The sequence below is a fragment of the Diachasma alloeum genome, unplaced genomic scaffold (genome assembly GCF_001412515.2).
Source record: "Diachasma alloeum isolate Michigan unplaced genomic scaffold, Dall2.0 Dall_scaffold_01026, whole genome shotgun sequence".
Classification (NCBI taxonomy): Eukaryota; Metazoa; Arthropoda; class Insecta; order Hymenoptera; family Braconidae; genus Diachasma; species Diachasma alloeum.
Window position 1 is genome coordinate 17,890 of NW_021681138.1, and position 26,060 is coordinate 43,949.

Sequence of the window (26,060 nt, forward strand, 5' to 3'; positions counted from 1 at the left end):
TTGGATGTGCCACCAACTAAAACATGACTGCATGTACACAATATGTATTCTTAATAACTCCGAACCCCCACTTTCGTTTTCGTGTGTTCCCCGATTCTGCGACATTTCTGATATCCGTGATATTAATATCAAGCATCTCGCCTCGAGGCAGTCGCACTCTCACGGTACAATGACTCTGAAATAGTCCTGGCATCAAGATTTCCCCCGGTTATTCAAATTCACAGGAAGAAAAATGTTAATAAATGCCTCTGTTTTTCAGGTGTTTGATAAACATAACCGGGGATATATCACAGCCTCTGATCTGCGCGCGGTGCTACAGTGTCTGGGTGAGGATCTGTCTGAAGAGGAAAGTGAGTAATTTCGTTTTCATATGTTCTCAGGAATAAAGTGGGCAAATGTGAATTTACATCACGAAATGTAAATTTATCAGGGGTTGTGGGCTGTTGGAATTTTATCGCCCGGTACTTTGGCGGAGTTTCCCGGTAGTATTATAGTCCTTGCAGCCATTATTGTCATGGTTGTTAGCTCCGGAGTTGTTCAGTCTGCTCTAATCGGAATGTAATCATGTGGTTTGGATAAGCCTGGTCGCCACAAATGCGCATATCGTATTGCTCGGGGAGAATTTGATGGGCTCGGGCTATACATGATGATGAACAATTATTAATAATTGATTTACGATGAGAAATTTGGAAACATTGAACTGAAAATGTGGTGTTTTTAACGCAGGTATTAAGGATAATTTTAACTCTGCGAAATCAAATGAAAAATTATGCTGAAGTCATCCTCAAGGTAAAAATTTATTTTCAGTAACATAAGATCTTATAAGATCCATGGCAAGCAATTTCTATACAAAGAAATGTATCGAAATTTGGAATTTTGCAGACTTTTTCTATAAAATCGTTTCTATTAAACTTTTTCTTTAAAAAAAGCTGAAGCTGCTGAATTCTTTAAAAATAATAGGATTGTGAATAAAAGTTTAATCAAAATCTGATGCAATTTTTGATCGAATTCGCTACAGCGAGAGACGATTTGGATAAAAATTCACGCGCGAAAGAATTTAATAGAAAAAGTAAATAGAATTCGATTTTTCTATATAACTTCAGATATTTCCTATAGAATTTTCTCGGCTCAAATTTTCTGTTTTTTTCATTCTATTTTTTTTTCTCATCAAGAGAATCAACCAAAAAAACTTGGAAAATTTGGGCCGAGGAAATTCTACAGAAAATATCTCAGTAGAATAAGTTGTTTAGAAAAATCGATTTTTTTTACTTTTTCTATAGAATATTTTCTATTGGCCATATCCCACACTGCCAGGGTAGTTTTTTTTGCACCCATCTGAAGGTCATGGAGACGGTTGAAAGTGAAATTATACCGAACGCGATCGGCGAGAAAAATTCTCCGTTACAAAAAAAAAATTATACGCAATATTGAGCAATCACTCACGTTCGCTGGGATAATTTCCGATGGAATGCACGGTAAATTCTTCAGTTTCGGTAGAAATTACTCTCACCTTCAGTAAATTTTCCCGGGCCAACGGAGAAAAATTCAATATCCGACACACTTTTTCCCCGATATAATGAGAAAAAGTAGTGAAACTCAAGTTCGGACGCGCCAATTGTTCCCAAAACACAACGTCCGACAAATTTCGCGTAAAGTATTGACAAAACAATCTGCAAATAAATTTGCGTCCTTCATCGTGTCCCACCGAATGCATTTTAATTGAGTTAATAAAAGTATCATGCTCCATTAGTTCATGAGCTACCTCAGGCGTACAAATTTGACAACTTCGTACTTGAGTTCCATCTCTAACGAGCAGATCAAGGGAGAGAATCCCTTTACATCGACTCCTTTGATCATTCGTAAAATATTGTTATACTCAGCGATAAGCGACCTCAAAGCTATTTCCATTAAATCCACAACGACATTATCTACAAATTTTCATCGCATCAGTGGCCGGCATGACTCCCCTCCGTTTGGTAAATCTAATTCAAGTATTGTTCGGCAAATTTGATTGGGGAAAAATTGATGGGGGTTTATAGAATCCACCGGTAATGGTATCGCATCGCTCGCATCATAATTTGTCATATTCCCATTTTGTGGTAATGCTCTCGTACCGCAAATAGTGCCCGGCCTCCTAATAATTTCCCCTACTGTGGTCGACGCATGCAGCATGTGCTGTTGTTGACTATTCGGTAAATTGGAAAACGACGGTGAGCCTATTGCACCTGAGTCTACTAACGAAATTGTTATTACGGAGATTCAGTTAATTATCGCGGGGGTTCAATCAAATGGTTTCTTAGGATTATCTCAACGAGAATCAACAAAATAGACATTTAGGGGGGAGGCTGCGCTAGAATTTCAAAATTCCAGGGAATTTTATTCCCTAATTATCGTAGTGATGAGTTTACTAATTCCATTTTCAAAGTATTTAAAAAAATATTAAAAAAGAGGTTTTGATTTTTTTTTAATCGATTGACTTCAATTTTGGCATGAATTTAACTAAATGAAACATTTCATGGATAAATGTAACTAAATGAAACTTTTTGAAAATTTTATCTTTTTGGGTTTTTAGAATTTTTTTCTCAAAATAGTATAACTCTGAACAAATTCTATTTAATAAATGATTCAAAAAATCGGAAAAAATTCCTACTTCAACGATTTGCGATGTAGTTGAACATTACTATTTTTTTACCTCAGCCAATACTTTTTCTAAAAAAAGAATGACAAAATTTTTGCAAGAACTGAAATCCTCCCATTTATTTTAGAACTCACTTCACGAGTGATTGATTATCGATCTGGGCGGAAGTAAATAAAAAAATCGAGAAGTAAAAGAACTCTAGTCGATCCCCCCAGGAATGTCCGATAATTAATTACGATTTGTCTAGAATCTCCTCGCCAATCTTGCCTTCTCACGATGATACAAGAAAATCACGTTAACGTTTTTATCACGCACTTCCTAAATAACAAGAAATTTCCCATGAAGAGGAATGTCTATCAGAATTGACCCTTAAATTCTAGTGATCATGTGGAGTACTAGCCTTACACGAAACTTTGTAACAATTCAATTAAAAACATTTTATTTTTATCCCGGCATTATTGCATTTTTTATAGAATTAAAGTTTTTTCTACTAGATTTAGAAATTTAATGGGTGTCTTTTAATACAATTTTTGAATTTTTTCCTACGAAATACCTTCCTGCAAGATCGCTTGACGAAATTTCATAATTTCTAATTGAATTTCTCCGCGAAAACTCCAATTTTTCTGTTTTGAATCGAAAAAATGACAAATTAAATGAAATTTTTTTCTGTGAAACTGATTATTGGACTGTTAATGTTATTTCTAATATAATTATTCATTTTTATCTATCAAATACCTTACGAAAAAATCACATGACGACATTTCATAATTTCTAATCGAATTTCTCCGCGAAAACTCTAAATTTTTCAGTTCCAAATTGCAGTAAGAAAAACTAAATTCTCTTTTTTTTAATATGATCTTGATTATTGGATTGTTAATGCATCCAGTGTAACATAATACTCCGATAATTTCGACTTTTCAAAGTGTTTATATAATACCATATCCGACCCCCAGTCTGTTTGACATTAATTACCTAATTAGCATTCCTATTTGAATCGGCACTTGGTATTCACCACTGAGGCTTGCAAAATAACTTTTAATTGGGCGATCATCGCCGGTATAATCGCCTCCATAATAAATTCCGGTGAGACGTCAGTAATTTTACAACTATACGATTCAACCCTCCGAATCCCACACAAGCACTTGCAACTGACAATTCAATTGACGCTGGAAAAGTTGTTGAACACTTTTATTTTTCTATCGCGTCGGGCTGAAAGGGGGTCGAGTAGGCGGGCAAACTTGTGTGGTCCATGATTGTTGTTGGTTAAATCCACACATGGGTAAGAATCCAATGTTTACTCGCATGCAACTGGGAGTAAACCCTCAATGTTGAGTTTGTCCACTCAACTTTTCAAACTAATTCCCTTCGGTAATTGCCCTGGGTTTTTCATCAATTCGTTATTTCTCCAGATTTTTGTTGTTTTTGGCTCAATTACCGCTGGGGTAAAACGTTCCTACTTCTGTCCAATTCCACATGAAACCCTTAAGTTCCTCAAAATTAAGTAAAAAAATTACTCTCGAATGGCGGAAATTTTTTTTGAAGAATTAGAATTATTATGATTTTTTTCTCCAACTATTTATTCATTTTTGGTGACCGAATTTAATTTACGAAATCATTAAAAAAATAATTTTCTTGTATCCATTGAAATTTCATTATAAACTGTTGTCTTATGGAATTCTATGTACATTTTTCAATTAATCAATTCCTCCAACAACAAAACAGGTTGTTGTCGAACTATTTATTCATTTTTAGTGACCGAATGTAATTTACCAAATCATTACCCAAATAATTTTCTTGTAGCCATAGAAATTTTACTATAAACGGTTGTCTCATAGAATTTCAATTAATCAATCCTGCAGATAGGGGAGGATGGGGCAAAACGGCCCCCCTTCAATCGTCAATATTTTCCGATTCAATAATCCGATTGGGATGAGTTAGAGCTCGTTTTGAAGAATGAAAAATTATCTTTTATTTTATTTTATTCTTATTTTATTCTTATATCTTTTATTTATTATCTTTTTGACAATTGAAGGGGGGCCGTTTTGCCCCACCCGCCCCTACTTATTACTCATAAAATAAGTAGAAGAAATAAATTTTTAAACAGTAATCATGACTCAACTACTGTTGTGGCGAAATGGCTCCCATTTTTCTCGAATTACGAACAATATTTTTAATAAGAGGATTTCTTTCCCCGCGAATAATTTCAGCAGCAAATTTATCCGTGAGAACGAGCATTAAAAGCTTAGCAATCCACCACTCGAGATAAAAATCCAGTCCTCCTCAATATGATTTGGCCACTTGTAATTTGAAAAACTCACTTACATTTTAATCATTCACGCCTGCGTTAAAATCCTCACCGAGAATCACGTGAATTTCAACATCCTACCTGGGAATAATGAGGACGAGATAATTTTTGAGTTATTGCAGCCCAGTTAGCACAGCCACCCACCCGCCAATGGCTCCTAATGGCTCAAACAGTGGGAGTAGCGGGCACGCTTCATTATTACAGAACCAAGTTTTCGGGGGGAAATGTAGGTTTTCCGACTATGCACCAGCTGATTGCATGGCGAGGTGTTCGTAGTTACACACTCGTAATCGCATCAATTAAACTAATGATTTTAGAATTGTGGGGGATGACCAGGGAGAATTAATGGTTGGGAGTCCTTCGGGAGTTGATGACGTTTTTCTTTTTTCAGTTGAGGACATGATCAAGGAGGTGGACGAAGATGGCGACGGGAGAATCGATTTCTACGGTGAGATTTGTACACAAAGACGATACAAAATTAAAAATTATTTTAAAATTTGATTTATTTTAATCGAATGTTTGCGATGAAATTCATTTTTTACGATTTAACATAGTAATTTTTAATGATTAAAACAGTGTAAAGTGCAGGGACAAAAGAATAATTTTTAAAAGTGTTAAAAACACTTTATTTTTTTACCAATTTTTACTGGCAGTGTCTATTCGCACGCTTCACGGTAAATTTTACCGAGATCCGCGGTAGATTTTCGCTCACATCTTGTCTGACACCTCTGCTACGAACTCTGGTTTTGAACTCTGCACTCGGGCCTCAAAAAACATTCATATCTTCCCTGAACGACGAAAAATTACTCGAATCGTATGAATTTTTATTATGTTAAATTGTAGTTTTTTCCTACGATTTAAAACTTTAGTTTATACTCTTGCGTCTCCTACATTTTACTCGAGAAAATAGCAGAAATTACTATGTTGAGGAGTAAAAACTCCGGCGGACGACGAGAGCGTCGATTGTGTTCAATTCTTGGAATCTCCTCCCTTCGTCGACAACGCAATGGCCCGGGTGAGGGATTCTATAATTCTAAAAAATTCAATTCTTCCTCTCCCCCTCCTCTTTTTCAGAATGAATATACGTGGAGCAAAATTATTGATAATAATTTTCAAGGATGATAAAGAAGATTAAATATGGTTTTTCACTTTGGTTATTTAAAAAATCCCCCTCTCCCTCGTCCTCATGTTTATCCTCCTAAATTTGACTCGTGTCAATTGGAAATTTAACTTTTATACTACCATTGTCTACTATAGTGACTCTCAACTTTAACTATGTTCAACAGTAATTTCTCCCACGGACTTCATCATATTTTAATTTTGTCAGCCGTATTTTTTCATCTTGCACGTCGTAGTTTTACATTTCTTCTCAAAATTACTATGTTAAATGTTGAATTTTACTTAGAAAACTATCAAGAACTCAAACAATTGTTATTTTTGTGACAAAATTCACACGTCGGTGGTTACCAAGCCTCCACTAGCGCAGACTTCTGATTGACTCCACTAAGTAAATTATAATAGAAGAGGTAATTAAAGCACATTGAAACTCATTGATGCGTTGGTTCAATATGAAAAGTTGTTGCCAGATAACAGAGAGAATAGCATCCCAGCGTCAAAGTTCATTCTTTATAATCAGGGAGGAACCCGTGAACGACGGGCAATGTTACACTGTGATGAAACTTTCTCAAGTACTATTACCTCGCTCCCCAATCGCACCATTCACGTCCCCTGACCGACCCCTTAGCCCCCCCCCCCCCCATGTCTTTTCTCTTAAACTTTTCCTTTAAAGAGCCGAATGCAACGTTGTGACCTTGTTACCAGGGAGTATTGATCCAGCGATGTTCAATCANCCCCCCCCCCCCAGCCATGTCTTTTCTCTTAAACTTTTCCTTTAAAGAGCCGAATGCAACGTTGTGACCTTGTTACCAGGGAGTATTGATCCAGCGATGTTCAATCAGTTCGATCAATTTTGTACTTGTCACTTCGGGTGCCTAACAACTATTCAACTGTCCACTGAACCTTTACGCCGGGGAGATATTTCCGAGAGACTGAGGAGTTCGTTGGAAAACAATTTCAATTCATTTGTGAAATAATTAAGTTGCGAGGAAGTATCCTTTGGTTTTTAATTTAATAGTTGGGGATCACGCATTGTTAACGATTTTCGGATGAAATTTCCGGTGCATCTGGAAGAAATTTTCATCATGTGACATTTGAAATTCACAATTTAATGATTAATCGGATGAAAACAGACAATTCGAGTTCAATTTTTCCATGGACTTGAATAACAATCAGAAAAATTTAGGTAAATATATTATTAAATTTTCAATTAATGCAAAGCTTTGCGGAATTTGGTACTGAATATTCATGGGATTATTGAAAATTCAAGTAAGTTGAGGAATTCTCGTCTTTCTGTTGGTAAAAAAATTAAATTTCACTGAATTTTTAGTAAAATCTGAAATTTTATGATTCCTCCCCTCCTTTCAATCGAAAATGGATGAAAATTTTGATGATGCGACAACTCCACTAAAATTTTAACAAAATTTCAGTTCAAATCAAATGAAAACAGTAAATTTGAGTTCATTTATTCTACAAAAATGAATAAAAGTCAGGAAAATTAAGGTAAATATACTATTTAATTTTTAATTAATTAACAATTCTACGTAATGTAATACTGAATATTCACGTTGTCAATTTTATCGCTGAATTTTCAGTGAAATCAATCCCTCTCATCGAAATAATCAATCAATCCTTCATGAACTTTCAATTTTTTCCAACAGTGCGTCTGCTATTTTCTTAAATTGCGTTGAATGTTCTCCACTCATTACCTCTCCTTCCAGTTTTCTCCTATAAAACTTCTCTAATACTGGTCCAAGACTTGGTAATGGTCAACACAACAGAATTTTTGCTGGCGGAAGTAAAACTTTTGCGGGAGTATTTTGCCATACAATCGCAATGTGAAAGAATCATCTTCAAAACAACTTTAACAATGGGTTTTCCCTCCCCTGTTCCAATGATTAATTAACATCAAATCAAACTTTGTACTCGCAATATTTACCCATCCCCAGAACTTGGTCTGTCCACTCATGGCCCAACCCACTCACTCGGAATTCATCATCTTTACTTGACTCTTGTTTGTCCAGAATTTGCACGTTCACTGGTGGAGCCGGGGGAGGACGAGGACGAGGAGGAGGATGAGGAAGAAACACCCCAGTCGCCGCCCTTCTAGGATCCGTCGAGGCCACCAGTCCATATCCTCAATTCCGAAATATTCTTATTCAATTTTATTCGTTAGTCGAAATAAACTGATCGATCTAAGAATTTTAAACATAATTATGATGATAACGTTGATATTTCAAAGCACTTTTATTAGTCATAATTAAATCATTACTCCTAAAGCTCGAGCACACGAAGGGGAAACGATCTCGAATCAAGAATATTCTTCTTAATTCAAGAATTATTCAGTAATAAATTGAATTAATATGGAATTATCTTTGTGATGAGCGGATTTGTTATGAACGAACGTCAATTTTCGTCAATTTTTGCAAAACAAAAATTGATGTCATTTCGTGGAAAGAAAAAAACGCATTGTTCTGGTTTTTTTAAATTAATGAAAGTATTTTTCTTTCGAGAATTGTTTTCTCCTCGTGAATTTTGTCACTTCATGAACGCACAGGCGTGCACTACACACGTGTAACTATTTGTGTATACATATGTATGTATCATGTACATTTAATTAATCAATTAACCAATTGCTCGCTTTCTCGTGAGTTTCAATGGGTCTCCATTACTGGAGGCATCACCGTCTGCACGTAGTGAAATTTCTATTATAATTTACCCTCGATTTTTAATGAAAATTGCAATACTTCAGGCGCATTCTCTCCGAACATGTAAGAATTTTCACAAGTCTTTTGCTGGATTTTTTCGTAAAAAAACCTAGCGGATGCGATAAGAAATTCTATTGAAGGTCTATGGAATTTTCTATTACTTTTTGGCCGATTCGATTGACAAAATGCGTAGCTTTACCACACGTTTTTAATAGGAAATGTCCAATACAAACTGTTTTATAAAAAAATCAGTTGAATTTCATCTTTCTGTACAACTTTTTCTCCAGGAATTCCTTGATATGAATTTTCAATTTTTTCCCGCTCTATTTTTCTCCTCTTTTCATTGAAATGATTAAACAAAAAACTTAGAAAACTGAGGCGGAGATTTTTTAATTTCATTAAAAAATCTCAATAGAAAAATTTGTGTACAAAAATAGAATTCGATTAATTTTTGCTGTACAATGTTTTCCATTGAAGCTATCGAATTTTCCAATAAAATCAGCCGAAAACTAAGAGAACGTTCAACAGATATCCAACAGAATTTTCAATCGAATTCGCTGTTTTTCGGTGAAATTTAACGCACGCATCAACCGTAATTTTTAATGGAAATTTCTCTTCGTCTGAAAGATCAAGACCAACATCGAGGGATCTGACATTCGATAGTTCCTGCTGATTTATCCAACTCAATGACTATTCATAGCTTGCATTTTCAACTAGAAAAAAGAATGTCTCGTGTTAATCTCCAACGAAAGATTTCGCGTTCTACAATCAAATGAGAGGTCCAGTTACAGAATGAGAATCTCCATTGTTTCAATTTCAGTTCCCTCGAACCCCGAGGACCCGGTAAGACCCCCTTCAATTATCGATTTCGGAATTAATGAGGAAATGAGATTCCGAGTTTCATTCAATAGAATGCAATTATGATTTCAATATCGAGTATTACTCAAGTAACTGGATGCATTGTTTTTGTTAATACAGGGATCATTGTATTCACATATCTGCAGATTTAATGGAATTCTTATGAATCTGAAAGAATGAACGTTAATCGTAAGAGACGAAATTATTTTAAATGAAGTGTTGATAATGAGAAATTACACGGGTGGAAAAATTGTGCGGAAGTTTAGAATTTGCTAGGAAATTGTATTAGTTTTGTTCAGGGTTGAAGAAAAAATTTTGTAGAAAAACATCGCGAATTCGATAGAAAATTCCATTGGATTTTCATTGAACCGCAATTGACAATTCTATTAATTTACGTTCCGTTCTATTGAAAAATTCTGCAGCTTTGCTGTGCGTTTTTTATGGAAAATATCCCATAGAAACTATTTTATAAAAAACTAGAATTTCATCTTTCGGTGAAATAATTTTTATAGAAATCAGAACTTTAATGGAAATCTAATAGAATTTTCAAACGAATTTGTGATGTTTTTCTATGAACTTTTCTCGCACGTGCACAACTGATCTGTAACGATTTATCCCGGAAAAATTCTTAGGCAACGATTTTCCAAGTTTTATTCTCTGGAATTAATAATTAGCAATAAGAACACTTAAAAAAAAAATTATGCCTAAGGAAAATTGCCAATACAAAGAATCTAGGGAAAATAAAAATTTTTTGAACATTTCTTCATCAAATATTCAAGTAAAAATTGCAAGAAACGAACAGAATTCTCTAGCGGTAGCTACGATTCATTTTTCATTCGTCAAATACTTATCATTGCGGACATGCGTCCATCGCATAATAAAGATAATTAAAAAAGTTGTCTTTTTCATCGATACCCAATTAAATGTGCACAAATAATGCTATGTAATATTAAAATTTCAATGCTATTATTTCAAAAATTGTGAATTTTGAAAAATCTAATTTTTTATTTCAACGAAAGGGGAGTGAGAGAACTCTGCTGGATGCACCCGGAAGTAACTTCCGTTTCGAATTATTGTACGCGTGCGCTTATATCGATTGACAACAAGTCTCTCTTATCAACTTGTCTTAATGTAGATTTCTATATGAATTAAAATGACATCGATTACGAAAATAAGCAATGAAAATGTCATCTCAATCTTTTTCGAAACAGATTAAAGATAGTGACAGGAGAAATGGAAAGACTATTGCCGGAAAACGGCGAAAACCGGAGGGTAAAGTGTCTCTAGTCTGTATCGACCTCACTATATGCTCAACAATTCTCGGTATTCTATTGAAAAAATGTATATATCCCGAATTAATTCATCTTCGAACGGCATCGCCTGATACAAGAAGCTGAACTGATCTCGGAAAACTGAGAAAATTAAGATCATTGAGGATGTTTATCATCCGATAACTCGTGAATGTAAGAAAGTACTAATTAATTGTGATTAAGATAATGCTTGGTTCAATCGATCACGTTTGTCTCGAACAATTTTTCCAATATTATAATGAACATTTCGTCTATTGAAAATTTATCCTACTGATTATGAAAATCAAATGATATACAGAAGTCTATTGTTAATGCTAACGACGAAAGCTATTGTGCGGTGTTTAAAATATTTTAAAAATTCAAATAAATCAGTCATGAAAATTGCAATGGAGTTGGGGAGTTTTATTACTTGAAATCCTAACTAAAGAAGATCATGGAATTGGTTAATGATATTTTAGTTAAAAGAGTGTACGATAAAAATTATACATTGCGTAATTGTTCATGTCCAAATTCATGAATTCTTTGCTTTTGCCTTTCCTTTCCCTCATTTCCTTTTATTTTTTGCTTTTCAAGAAAAGAAATTGATCGAAGATTTGTAATTGAAAGTCAACAAATCAATTTTTTCATTATTCATAAATTTTTCTTTCATCTTTCATTTTTATGATACATTTTCGTAAACGTCATAAATTGTGAATATTTCAATTTTTGATTCTCTAATTTCATGTGCAAAGATGATAGATTTTTCATGATTTAAATAAAGGAGAGAAAACTTAAATCCCTAAAATCATGTTCATCCTTTGTAAATTGATGAAATCTGTCCTCTGGGATTTCCACTCATCATTTGTTTTCCTAATTCTCATTTCCTTTCATTATTTGTTCTTCGAAAACAGAAATTGACCAAAAAAATACACTTAAAAATCAACAAATTGATTTTTTGATTATTCATGAATTTTTCGTTCATCATCATAAAAAGAATCAATGATCAGAGGTTATTTTAAACTCTTTTATTTATTAGCCATAAATAAAATTACACATCTTTACAATATTTAACAATATGCATTCTTCATTTCAACTCTCAGAAAATATATACCATAAATATCTATAATGTTTCAATTACACTGTGGGCTGTGTGCCGCTTGGACGTGCTCGCACCGTACATATAAATTTGTTATTCATAATTATTTGTATAACTCTTCAATCAATCGGTATCACGATCGTAAACTTGATACATTTCGTCAACATTGGTTTATGTCTCAAAGTTATTAGTAGCTATTCCAAGATTTTGCCACGATTAAGTACGACAAGTCAATGCCTTTTTCAATAAGAAAGAAACTCTTATATTCTACGAAATGCAATGACGATCAATTGTCCCGTCGTCTTTGATTTCCAAATACCCCACGTCGAAAATATTCTTTCTGTTTAAGGTAAAGATTATGTTCATTTCAAATTTGTAACAATTTTTGGGGTTTGTCATTTACTTTCTAATCTACAAAAATTTCAATCATGCTCTTGGGATGAAATTGTTTCGTCAGTACTTGACATTGTATCCACAATTTCGATGTAGTGACATTAATACAAACATTCGGCGTGAAATAGCCGAAAGGTAGTTTAAAAAAAATTTTAGTCTTCGAGGCAGTCTCATGATATTATTGTCCTCGAGGAAATCGCCAATTGGGTTGTTATTCGCAAATTCATTTCACAAATTCATTTCACAAATGAATTTCAAAATGTTCTCTGACCATGCAATTCTACAATTTACATTGAGGCATGCGAGCAAAGATGAACGGGGACGGCACTGTAAGTACAAATCACCGTTTAATGTTCCATCATTATTTACAAATTTATAAAACCAGACGGTCAATCATATTTCAATCACTCTTCATATTATTCCATTAGTTTCGAAAAAATAGGAAAATTTCTTGTGTTCTGTACAGTCGCCGTTCATTTCTCCTTAAACCTACTCAGCATAACTCACGAATCATTTTGAAATTCTAAAATTTCATAGTAAATAACATGCATACATCTTCATAAAGTGAACATAATCAAAGTCAGATTGATATATGTACAAACTTCACAGCTACTGTACATTATCAGACCAATAATTCCCAAAAAAGCTGAAGCTCAAACATTTCGTGAATCAGTAGCTCCCTAAGTACAACCCCTGCAGTAAATTTCTCCTCAAAATCAATCCCAAAGTATAAAAGACTACTAAAATCCTCGAATATACTCTCAAAACGTCAACCTCCTAAACATAATAAAGCTTCAAAATCCCGAATTCACTGCAGTGTGCATTCACAAATCGACCATTCCCTCCGATTACCCGAGTCACAAGGTACTTTCCACGCGCGAAAATACCAATAACAATTATTTAAAAGTCATTATCACTTGAAGAATTCGAGTCTCCGAATTTCCGCGTCAAACCGCACGAATGTTCCTCCCCACAATAAAAAAAAGTCTTATTCAAGCCAGCCTTTCGTAAGCCTTCGCCCCCTTGACAGCACTCTCCCTCATCCCCAGTAATTTCGACTGACGATACTTCATCGTCATCGACCCCTCTCAAATAACCTGTCCCTCATCCTCACTCTCACTATCCGCCAATTCCTGTGAAGTCGCAAGAACCGTTAAAGTAGCAAGTGCCCCCTTCCTCCCCTTGTGCCTGTGCCTCTGCGCCTGGTGGCCGGACCCTTGAGCCGGACCCCTAGCAAGTATCAAAGGCCTCAGTGCAGTCCTCAACGACCAATACAATCTCGGATAAGACCTCTCGTGTCCCGCCAAGAGTTCCCTATTCCTCTGCAATTTGCTCGCCCCACTCTCCTCGCAAGTTCCACAATTGACCCTCAACATCGGCAGCTTTTTATCCTCATTAAATTGCCTGAGTGCCCGCTCCCTCACGTAGACAAAGGGTCTGATGACCCTGAGTTCCTGCTCCTTGACGTAGTAATGAGCCTTCATGGCCTTAAGCTTTCCAGTGCAGAACAGAGAAGACAGAAATCCCTCAGCAAGATCGTCCAAATGCTGACCAAGAGCCAAAACATTGTACCCATACCTCTTGGCCACCGAATAAAGTCTCTGTCTAGTGACATCTCCCACCCTTCCGCAAACCCCACAACTCTCTGAGTTCCCTTCGCCATTACCTTCCCCGAACCCATCCCCTGTTTTCGTAGAATTGATGAGCTCAGTCTGCTCTTCGGCTTCTTCGTAGAAATAAGTCACCTGTAAGTTCTTCAGGTAACTCATGCTCTCCAGAGGATCATAACTACTTCCGCTGTTAATCGTAACAGCTCCGATCTCAAAATCAATATTCTTGGACTTTGCGTAGAACTGGTACTGGTGCAAAGTATGTAATAAAGCCAGCGAGTGCTTGCCAGCAGCCACACCGATGCCGACAGTCGACACGGGGAGACAAATGAGAACCCTATCTTTATCTCTTATCATGTCATACTCGTGGATGGCCTCAACAGTCGGCTTCCAGATGCTGCTAGAGGGGCTGTGCCACTGTGGGGCATTTCCCTCACAGCTCTCTTCCAACTTCTTCAGCAGAACATCTTCATCCTCAGATACTGAGACATCTTCCTCCCTGATGTCTTCGTCGTCCGACACATCATTCGGCAATTTATCGTCTCGTTTTCTCTCAGCAAGACCTTTACACTTCTTAATGAAACTCGTGCCAGATGATTCAGCACTGCTTCCACTGCTGCTCGACCCACTCCTACCAAGATGATCAGTGGTCCTCACGTCACTCTCGTGAAATGACAAATTGATACCACTGTCTTGGGAGCTAACCGAATTAATAGCTGAATATATCTCTGGCAATGTTTTCACTCCCTTCGATGACATCTCTACAACGGATTTGGCTGATTGTTTGCCACTGTGCTCCTCTTCCTCGTCGGATGTTTTTGCTCTCTCGTGATTAGTCTGGGCAGCTGTGCGTGGACCAACGACATATATCACAGTCTCGTCGGACGAACACTCGCTCGACATTTTGCTCTCTTGGGATTGAAAAAGTTCGTTGAGTTTAGCACCTTTCGAGAGGCGTGCGAGGGGAGAGTCGGGTAGACGGCGCTCCGGGGTTTTGTAGCCAGGGGAATTGGTCGATGGGGTTGACGAGTGGAGGTCCGGGGAGTATCTACCTAGACCGTCTACCGCATTCACCATACACCTGTCCATAGGAACAAAGTATTCATGTTAATATCGAGAGTTGGGGGAATGTCTTAACGGGGTGATTACAGGTTTTAGACTGTGATAAGTTGGGTTTACCTGCGGACTATAGGGGAGAGTGCGATAAAATGGATACTTTTGACCTTTTCTTTGAATGTTGATAACTTCTTGAATATTTATCGATAAGTATTTTGGGAGAAACGGAAATAGATAAGTGAATCACTTTTCCAACCACCGATATGAATATTCATATTTCTTCCACTTCTCCAGGCTTCTCGTTTTTAGAAGGAACTAAATGATCCTTGAATTATCAGTTATTTTCATTTATTATCTCGAAAATTGATTATCTCAACAGGCAAGAATTGTAATGTTGTCTTATTTTGTTGGATTACGTAGATGGAAAATAATCAATTGCCCTGATGAGGAGGGGATTTATCACTTGAAAAGTTGGCAGAAAGAAGATGATCAAGTAGTTTACTTTATTTTTGAGTTGACATTATTGCGAACCGCAAAATGGCCTAGAGAAATTCGAAATAGCTAATAAGTGGGGATAAGATCGGTTCCGTATTCGCCTTCTGTATTATAAAACTTTGAAGTTGGTAGAGTTATTGGAATAACGAAATTCGAATGATTGACAATTTCTACGAGTATTATTTTATATTCGTAAACCTTTTTGAGTTCAATGTGAAATCATAAAATGAAATCATTGCAAGATCCTTACCTGATTTCGGACTTGACTTCACTAGCCATTTCCTTCGAGAACTCCATGAGGTACTCGGCAATCTCACTAGCTGAGAATGAGTCATCCCTGTGTGGTTTATCACTCCCATTGGAGAAAGTCCTGTGAGGATAATGCTGCGGGGTTCCAAGATCCGAAGAGTTGCTCTCGGACAATACATCGTCGACCTGAGAAATGACTTCCCTGATCTCCGATTTGATCTCCGTAGCAATGTCCTCGGTCCTTCCTTTCAGATACGCGTGGAGATCGTCATCAGAGCTCTGACTAAAACTGGATAGAATGGGGGAGCATCTCCCCAGCTTCTGCGTGGCATGTCCCTCGCTGTGCTGCGGACAATGCTGTTGGGGATGTGCGGGATGATGCGAGGTCAAGGATGAATACCCACAGGGATAGGGCGACGGTGAGGAGGAGGAGGTGGGCGAGGATGTCGAGGAGGACAATGGAGATCTGTTCGGACTGTCAGTGGTTCCGTCGAAGTCCAAGGAGGAGGACAACTCGACTCGACAGGTGCAGCTGCAATTTCGATGATTTCTGCTGACAGCAGATGAGTTAGCAAGTCCTAAACTGGCTAACGTCTGAGGACTCAGGGGAATTGGCACTGGCAGAGTCTTTCCTATGGCAGAGCTACCGAGTGAATTGCATCTGGCACGTCCCATTCTCGGTACATTTCCTCCCGTTGGCAGTGAGTGCTCATCTGATAATAACCTAGCACCTGCTGGAGTCGTTCCAAGAATCATGGGAGGTGACACCGCTTCGCCAACAGCGAATTTCACTGCTGGGGAGGGGGAGCCTGCTCGAGATGAGTGGTTGGAGAATTGTCCGCTTGTTTGGCTTCTCTCGAAGGGCTTCTTGGGCTTTGATGAACTGTCGTGCTTGTCCACACCTTCGAGGGCTAGGGTTTCGTCCGAGGTGTCTTGGAGGCTGTTTTGTCTGGTCATCGAGAGGGCTGGCAGACTGTGGTGGCGGGGGGATGATAGCACTGACAGGGGCGGGTGATTTCCTGTTCTCGGGATGTCACTGTTTAGTCTTCTGATTAATGCAGTAGAGTTTGAAGTTATGTCACGCCATTGGTGCTTTCTGGACTGGGGGTCGAAGGGGAGGTCTTGCTTCACGTTCTGGGAGTTTCCTAGGAGCAGATCTTGGGCCTCCGCTGGCAGGATGAACCATCTGAGGCACTCCAGATTCTCGGAGAAGGTTACGCTTCTGTCAATTTGGAGGGGGTATCTGTGCGCCATTTTTCGGGCCCTGTTGAAGATGTTTCGCGCCGTTTGCAGGCAGTCACTGTAGCTCTGGGGGAAGACCCCACCACCACCCGATACTCGACGCTCTGATGATACCATCTTACCGTCTGTGTATCTTATCGAGGCCAACCATTTTCGCTCTTTGAAGACTGAGTTTGTGTGGTGACGCCATTCGCCGGTGTCCGGGTTCAGGACGTACTGGGGGAGAAGTTTCCAGCCTTCTGTTGCCACCATTTTCAGGGCTTCCAGGACGAAGGCCAGTTCGGCCTCGGACATGAAGTAGGGGAGGGACAGGCGAGCGAAACCTGGGCGCAGGGCTTCGGTGTTGCAATCCTCTCTTCCGCAGTGTAATCCACTAGGGAAGACAAATTCGTTAATTATTGGGAATAATGTTGAAGAAGGAAGAAATATTTTTTAAAGAAATAGATTTTTTTGCCTATAAAACTGATTTACAGTAAATGTCAGAAAATATACAAATTTGCAAAGATTTCGAAAAGATGGTTTTCAAAATTTAAAGACGGTTCATGAATTATAAATTAAAAAGTTTGACCTTCCGAAGGCAACTGTTTTTCAAGTATTCTACGGGTCTTCTCCAAAAATTAGACTTTCTAATTTCTTCCTAGATTTTCAAAATAGGTAACTGGGCTGAATATCTTCCCCATAAACTTCTTCAAAATTTATCGAATGGAATGCCTCGTCTAATGGGTTCTCCGTGAGAATTCCCACAATAAATGATAGCAAATAGTGAGATAAAAAACTAAAATTTGAATTCAAATGAACTGTATTCAAAGAATAATATGGAGAAATCAAAACGTTTTTCACTTTTAATCAACACTGGCCCAAAAGTTCTCTGTAAAAATTTGCATAATTTTCCCAAACCACCGCTTTTCAAAGTGAATTGCAGAAAAAATTAACAATTAAAAAGAATTATAAGTTGAGGGTTGAAAGAGTTAAAAACTGAAGGATTAAAATACCTGTCTGAAAGTACAGATTCGTATTTTCGTGCAAGGTCAGTGTCAATTCCCATGAGATCGTGTGCATATCGACCGGCGCATGCGCATCCCCCTCTCGCTTGAATTCCAAAAACATCATTTAAAATAGCGCACACAAAGTTATGATGGAGAAACGTGCCCCTGGGATGTCTGACCATAAACGAGAATATTGGCAGTCGTTTGATATTGTTTGACGAGCTGCCGAGGAGAATTAACTCGGGTATCGTTCGCACGTGCGCCAGCACTTGTCTAAAAACAGAGAAACAAGCCTTAATTAAGATGAGTACTTCATTACGTTAATGTTTTGGTTCCGTATCACGTGTGAGTTATGTGATATTAATTAACAGATCATGAATTATCGACGGAGCTCCCAAAGGAGAAAAATCCGAAACGTAGAAAACATTTATCAACAGTTCATGACTCGAGGTCGAGGTCGTAACGTTTGATAGAGAGACCTAAAGAAATTGCCTGTGATGCCTTCACTTGATCGTCAGAAGTCAATTAATCATCTAATCACATTACTCACATCACAATTTACCTAAAAACATGGCTGAATGCCCTCTGAACGTCGCATCAAGCAGTTCATTTTATCAGTATTTACCCCCAAAACCAGGAAGTCGCAATAAAATTTAACAGTAGCGCCGTGAAACCACAGATTGAGGAAAGAAAATAGTTCGAGCAATGTCAAAACCATTAAAATTCCCCGAGTATTCATGAGCCAGTCAGTCCCACCTTCCATAACGCACTCGATTTACCACTTTGATGGTCAAGGCCAGTAATTACCTGATGCCATCAGGAAAATGCGAGTAAAAATAATACCGAAGACGAGTGAGAATGCTCGCTGGCTATTAAAACCCCTATCTGTGGATCTCACAATAAGATAGGAACAATTACAGAACTTCGCACATCATGAGCTCCTCGATAACAGCCGCCGCATGATGAAATCATGCCCAATGAATGACATCTCTGATATAACAATCAATGCACTCACCTGGAGATTTTATCTTGTCTAGTGACAATGGCCTGTGCTGTTACGTTTTCCTTCAATTGCATTGCCAAACCACATCTTATTGACTCGACAACCCCGGCTGTACCACTCTCCTCTCGCAACTCAGGATCTCTGAGGTAATGATGCGAATCTCTCATGTCCTCAGTTGCAATGTCCTTTGGGAGGTGTGATCTCTTGATAACGAGGACACCGGGTGACTGTGCACCGCCCATGAACTTGTGGCCACTGAATATTATTGCGTCCTTGTGAACAGCAGTCTCGCCCACGCCCGGTAAGTGTGGATTCATGTCCATTTCGACGAATGGGGCTGGGAGATGGAAAAACGGGGGCATTAATGGCGTGAGTCAGTGTCGTAAGGCTTTACGATAATGATTTTTTCATTTTTGGAGATCTCAAGTGGTATTTTCAAGTATTTGGAGAGGCGTTCGGCAATAAAAGGGGTGGAGTCGAACGTTAAGTCAGCGTTAATTAGACATTTAGTACGCGTGTGGGTGATTTATGGAGTAATTGGCTGATTTATTTTTGGTGATAACCGGTTTCTTTCGGAGAGATCGTCGGTAATGGCGCTATTAGTGGATTATTTTTTATTGGAGATTTTATGGTATGAATTGTTTGGGGGATTGGCTGTTATATTCTGGTTTTCGAAGTTGAGTAAAGCTGAAGTCCTTTAGGAAATTGAGTTTGCGATTTTTCAAAGAGTATTTATTTTAGTAATAGGAGGTTCTTGAAAATTTTTGACTGAAATGTCAGGCATGCTTTTCGTAAATTTTGATTATATTTTTGTTCCAAGGAAATTTTAAGGAATTTCGTCATTGAAAATGTAAAATTTCATGGAAAAGTCAGGTAGAACAGTACATTTTCGTTCAATTATTTTTGTTAATTGAAAATTCATCGTAATTTGGTACTGAATATTGATCAGTTCATTGAAAATTCAAATAGTTTGAGGAATTCTCACATCAATGCTGCTCAAAAATTTGGAATTTCATTGAAGTTTCAGTGAAACTTGAAATTTGATGATTTCTCCCCTTTAAATCGCATCCAATGTCACTCTCCTGAAAATTACTAGTCGTCTGTCCATGAAATTCCATTTTTTTTCCAACAGTATAGTCAGGACAAAATGTCAAATGAACTTCATTATAGATTTCCAGAATTTAGAATTTTCTCGGACAATGTGAACTGTTTCGTTGGGAACGAACTCTTCAATTCTTGAACGTTCTCATAAATTATAGAATTTCCCACAAAGAAAATTCGCGAAAAGACAGGGATTAAGCCGATTTTCTGAATCTCCAAGTTTTTTTGTTTTTAAAAAGTCGAGACTGAAAATTCTTTTAAAAAAATTGCAATTTCTGAAATAATCTACTCACCAGCTGACGTATAATCCCACACACTGAGTGCCCCATACTGATGTAACATCAGGGTAGTAGCAACATCGTCAGCAAGCACCCCAGTAATGCAACTAGCGGCACTGAAGCATCCAACCATAATCCCCTCAAAACTCCTCGCCTCTTGCAGTTTCTTCTCAAGGTCATTCAAGTCCAAGAACCCCTCCCTGGTTTCGGCGATTCTCACCACCTTCAACGATCCAACAACCAACAATTTAACAATCAGGAGTGAAAGGCACTTAATGCCAAGGATAATAAATCCACTCTCGTCGGTATTTATCCGAGTTGCGTAACGCTACGGTTGAGCTCTACTATCAGAATCGATTGTTGAAGATTAGTGATTCGAATCAATGAAGATCCAGACGTCACAGAACCGGATTTTATCCGCTTTTTCCGCGATTCTACTTCTTCGCGCTTTGATAATTCCAGAATTTTCTCGACAAATGTTATCTTGGTGACTCTGAAGCTCTAAAGAATGCGAAAAATGTAAAATGTCGCATCAGTTAAAGACTATCTGTCATCCAAACATGAAATAGCTGAATTGTAAACATTTATTTATTCATTTTATTGAACTTCCATTCAAAATTCTGTTAATTATCAAGAATATTTTCCATTGAACAATTCCACTGAACGAAAGCGCAGATAAGCCGCGGAATTTTTCCATAGAATCGGAAAAATTGAAGAAACTAATAGAAATCCAATGGAATTTCCTACAAAATTTAATGGATTTTTCGGGGAAATTTTTTCGTATACGAAAAGAATATAAAATCACTATGTTAAATCGTAAAAAATGAATTCCACATCGCAAAAGTTCGGTTGAAATGAACAAAATTTTTAAGTCTTTCCGGTACAGTCCTCGACTATTACAATCCCGTAGCAATTTTTACTTTTATATTCTCTCAGTGTACGTCTAAAACACAATCTTTCCTGTCGCCCTTTCGATATGTTGCTTTGGTCGAAGGAATTCAGAGAGGAACCACCTGGACATCGGCCAAAAATTGGTGTCGAAGCGATTGTGCTCCCTGGCTTGGTATCAAGCCCGATGATTCCATCTCCCTCCCTCTTAAAGTTTGAATCCAAAAAAACTTTTGGCTGTCATCCATAGGACTTTGACTTTTACTATCTGGCTACGGACGAGCATGAATGACCCACAATTGTCTTGCGCAAATGTGTTACATTTGATGTATCAGGGGAGTCGATTCGATCATTTACAAGATCAAATCGACAAAAAACAGTTCACAACGAATTCCTGTTCGACAAGTCGACGTCATCACCTTCCACGTGGAAGAACTCTTCATCTCGTAAAATTAATTTCTCTATTACCGCGAAATAAAAAGCGGAAATGCATTCCACGCAAACAAACAAACAACTTGATTTTAATTTAACCCTCGTTCTTGAAACGCAAACGACTTTCATTGGGAGTCATTCCTGCTGTTTGAAATAACTCGCTGCCTTGTTACGCTCCGAGTGAAAAATTATACCGGGAGTAAATAAAAATGATGTACCTTGGTGTCGTGCTCTCGCCAGGGTCGCAAGTTGGCGTGGTGTTCGAATGGCCCGACAAACACGATCATCGGCCTCCCAGGGAGGTCAAGATGATGAAGAAGAGTGCGCAGGGCATCGTCGGTACCGTGACCCGTAAAGAGTACAGCGTCCTGCTCCCCTGCCCCCACTGCATGGCGAACGATGTCTCTGGCCTCGTGCCTGTAACACACACGGTACAGATTGTTAACATTTATGTTTCTTCAAAAAAGAGCACGCAGGAAAACGGGATGCGGACCTTAAAAGGATTGACACATTTCGTTGCCATTATTATTATTTTTTTATGTATGCAGAGGACTTTTTCGATATGGAAATTTGTTTTTTTGGTGTGATGTACTGCACCCAGATAAATAATTAACAATGATTAATTTCAAACTCCTAATGAAGGTTTTTTTGAACCTAAATTTGATTATTATTCGCGTTTTTATTCCCTTGAAATGGATAATTTTTCTATTGTAAACAAGTGTTTGCTTGATCCGGTTGTTAACGGAAGGGGATTTAATAACGTGTAATAATCCTTCATTTGGAATGAATGAATAATTTATCTGATACTGTTTAGACGTGTGACTATATGAATTCATTGATTTCCAACAGAAAAATATTGTTTGAATGAACAGAAATATTGCAAATAACGATTTTTTATTATTGAAATGCGTTAGTTGCGTAGTTATAGTCGTTTTTAACCTGAGAAAATTTCCGAAAAGGCGGAAACTTGGGAGGGGTATAACGCTTCATAAAAATAAAATATTAAACAGTTGAAATTTCTTCATTTTCTTCATTTATTTTCACGTGCTATATTTTCTAAATGTTCATAATTTATTGGGGTATTAATTAAATGAGAAAGTTTTCATTGGTATGTTGAAAAAATTTCATAAAATGAAAACTAAAATCCAGTAGAACTAAAGAACTAGTGAATCGGCCGTTGAAAATGTCATCCAACATAAAATTTCATGATTACAATTCTTCCTTGTTTCTTTAAAAATATACGGCCAGCGATATATCTTCGTACACCACATGTTCTGAAGATTCATAATTCATTAAACTGTTAATTGGATGAAATAATCCGCAATCCCATATGATAATTCATTGCTTCAATGATGAATTTTTATTTTTAAAACTCAATAAAATGAATAGTAAAATTTTATTCATATAATTTCACGGTTACATCCAGTAAATTCAACCCGCAATCGTCGAGGCACATTGGAATGGCTCGTGGTATCTCGTATCCACGGAGAAAAAATTCCTCAATTTGTGATTTACTTTGTGAAATCAGTAGCGAAGCGGTAAACCGGGTTAAGTCGATTTTGACAAGTGGCCAGTTTTTGACGAATATCTCGGAATCTAAAAGGGATAGAAAAAGTTTGGTCATAACCTTTTTTGTATATGCAATTAAGTGTTATAAAAAAGGTCATGAGCAAAATTTCGCTATCTCTCTTAGGTTCCGAGATATCAGTCAAAAACTGATGAAAAGTCAAAATCGACTTAACCCGGTTTAGCGCTTCGCTACTGAAATGTGACTTTATTTCTTGAAAAATTTAATACAAAGAAGAATAAAATGAAAAACTAGTGAATCATCAGTTGAACATGTCATCCCACATTAAATTTTACGATTCCTCCTTCCTTGTTCCTTTGAAAATAGAAGACCAGATATATCTTCATACACCGCATTTTCTACAGATCCATAACTCATTAAAATATCAATCAAGTAAAATCATTCTCATTCCCACGTGACTATTCACTCCTTCAAAAAGAAACTAAAATTCATTGAAACTCAAAAATGAGTACAACAGTAAAATTTAATTCCACGTAAATTTTACAATTCATTAAAATAATTTCCTAATTAATTAGAATATTAATTAAACAAAATAATTCTCATTCTCACGTTCCTTCAATCACGAATTTTCATTTAAAAACCTCAATAAAATAACCACTAAAATCCAGTAAACCTAAAAAACTCGTGCATCGGTAAAATTCTATCTCAAGAAAAACGTTCATCCAACATAAAATTTCACGGTTACACCCAGTAAATTCAAGCTACAAACGTCTAGACACAGTGGAATGGCTCGTGTTATCTAGTATCGTATGGATTTACGGTACTTTCTGGTCAAATGGTTGGAACCCACTGACTTGGATTTTGTTGAGAACCTGTCGCCACCGACATTGGAATAGACGTTGGCTTCCTCGAATGTTGGCGATAGTGTTGTTGGATCCGTTATTGCTCCAGTAAACCCATGCATTCCAATAACTGGGACGATTGTCCCTTGATGTTTGTGGCTTCCTCAGTGAGACTGCCTGATTAGTTGACCCAATTCAATGGCATGCATTCGCCTCTAATATTCCCCAGTGAAATTGTTCTCCTGGCTGACCTTGACCCGGTGCAACATCACGTCAAGGTCTGAATATTTATTTCCTCTCGTTCTAATGAATATTAATGCTGATGCTGTTTGAGGGGGAGAGAAACTCTTCAGGATAATAAATAAATCCCGGAGAGGGGGAGAGTGATGAGAACACGATGATATCCAAGGCGATTAAATTGAATCCTTGATTTCGTGGGGCGCACTAGCAGCACTGGGATAAACCGAACATAAACCGTCACCAGGGCGACAGCTCGAGGCCTTGGTGATGAGACCTTGAGCTTTTGTGGAGAATTTTTAAGAGATAAAAAGACTGGCTTTTAATCAACGCCTTTGTACCGAGGTTTTTTAATAACTCCAGGCGAGATTGAAGGGAGAATTGAGCAAATGGAGTTTATTTATTCGTCCTGCACTGTCTGCTGCACAAAGGAGTTGTTTCGCCGTGGGATTGGGTGTGACGGAACGATAAATTTATCATCGCGAAGGCGTTTCCTGTGGTATTTCAAATGCAGTTCAAGTGCAATGTCGATGGATTGTGCGGGCTGTGACTTCATAGGTGAGGGCTTTGTCCTTAATTATGGGGTTGTGCAATGGGGAGGGAATGGAGGCTACAGTTTTTATGAAGTGGTCGTAATTCATTGGGTTTAGATGTTGTTGAGTCGTTGGGTGTCGAGAGTGGGTAGCTTGCAGATGAAATCAGTGAATGGTTCGAGCGAATCGCAATTTTTTATGGATTTCTTCAAGAATTAGTATTTTTCAATTATTTAGCGAATTTTTTATTTTCGTTTTTTAAAGATAGTTTTCCTGGGGGAAGTGGAGATGTAAATATAGTTCTTGGAAGTTCAAGTTAGGAAATCAGTGAATGGTTCTAGCGAATGCCAATAGAATTTTTTTACTCATTTCTTAAAAAATTGGGTTGATCTTCGAAAATTATAATTTTTTCAATTATTTAACGAATTTTTATTTTCATTTTTTACAAATATTTTTCCTAAGGGAAAGTGGAGATGTAAATATAGTTCTCCGAAGTTCAAGTTATGAAATCAGTGGATGATTCTAGCGAATACCAATAGAATTTTTTTATGGATTTAAAAAAAATTGTGTTAACCTTCAAAAATTACAATTTTTCAATTATTTCACGAATTTTTATTTTCATTTTTTTAAAATATTTTTCGTAAGGGTGAAATGGAGATTTAAATATTGCTCTTCGAAGTTCAAGTATTGAAACCATTGCCAAACCGGAAGTAATAAAAAAGTCATGAAATTATTTCAAGGAGGAAAACAATTGTCAGAGTACTTGCATATCCTTAAGGTGCTAGGGATTGTACTCCTCAACTCTTTGGGAAGTAAATGGAGACTAGATTTTTCACAAAATGGCCATAATTCATTGGAGTTTGCAGATGAAATGTGAATGGCTCAAGCGAATGTCAAAAAAATTTGCAGATTTCGTCCAAAAATTATGTTTTCATCTTCAAAAATGACGACTTTCCAATTTTTTCCCGAATTGTTATTTCCATTTCTCAAAAAAATTCTCCCAAGGGTGAAATGAAGATTTAAGTACAGTTCTTCGAAGTTCAAGTACTGAAACCGTTGCAAAAACGGAAATAATAAAAAAGTCATAAAATCATTTCAAGGAAAGAGAAAAACAGCCCGAGGACTTGCATATCCTTAAGGTACGTTCCAGGACATGTTTACGAATACTAATACTCTA

General features: G+C 37.3%; 1 protein-coding gene and 1 long non-coding RNA gene across 2 annotated transcripts in view; one reads left to right on the top strand and one right to left on the bottom strand.

Annotated features, from left to right (window-relative positions):
• Positions 1–270: 270 nt before the first annotated feature.
• LOC107045616 lies at positions 271–9,117 on the top strand. The gene is made up of 3 exons (XR_001461464.1): positions 271–350; positions 5,335–5,391; positions 8,084–9,117. It is a non-coding gene; the product is annotated as an uncharacterized LOC107045616 (long non-coding RNA).
• Positions 9,118–11,924: 2,807 nt separating this feature from the next.
• Positions 11,925–26,060, bottom strand: part of LOC107045619 — a 54,324-nt gene continuing 40,188 nt past the window's right edge. Inside the window, exons 3-8 of the mRNA XM_015267941.1 lie at positions 21,962–22,160; positions 20,439–20,646; positions 19,057–19,381; positions 18,048–18,314; positions 15,815–17,428; positions 11,925–15,094 (exon numbers count right to left, since the gene is read on the bottom strand). Coding sequence (XP_015123427.1) covers positions 13,492–15,094; positions 15,815–17,428; positions 18,048–18,314; positions 19,057–19,381; positions 20,439–20,646; positions 21,962–22,160 — 4,216 coding nt within the window. The 3' untranslated portion in view covers positions 11,925–13,491. The remainder of the gene's footprint in view (positions 15,095–15,814; positions 17,429–18,047; positions 18,315–19,056; positions 19,382–20,438; positions 20,647–21,961; positions 22,161–26,060) is intronic.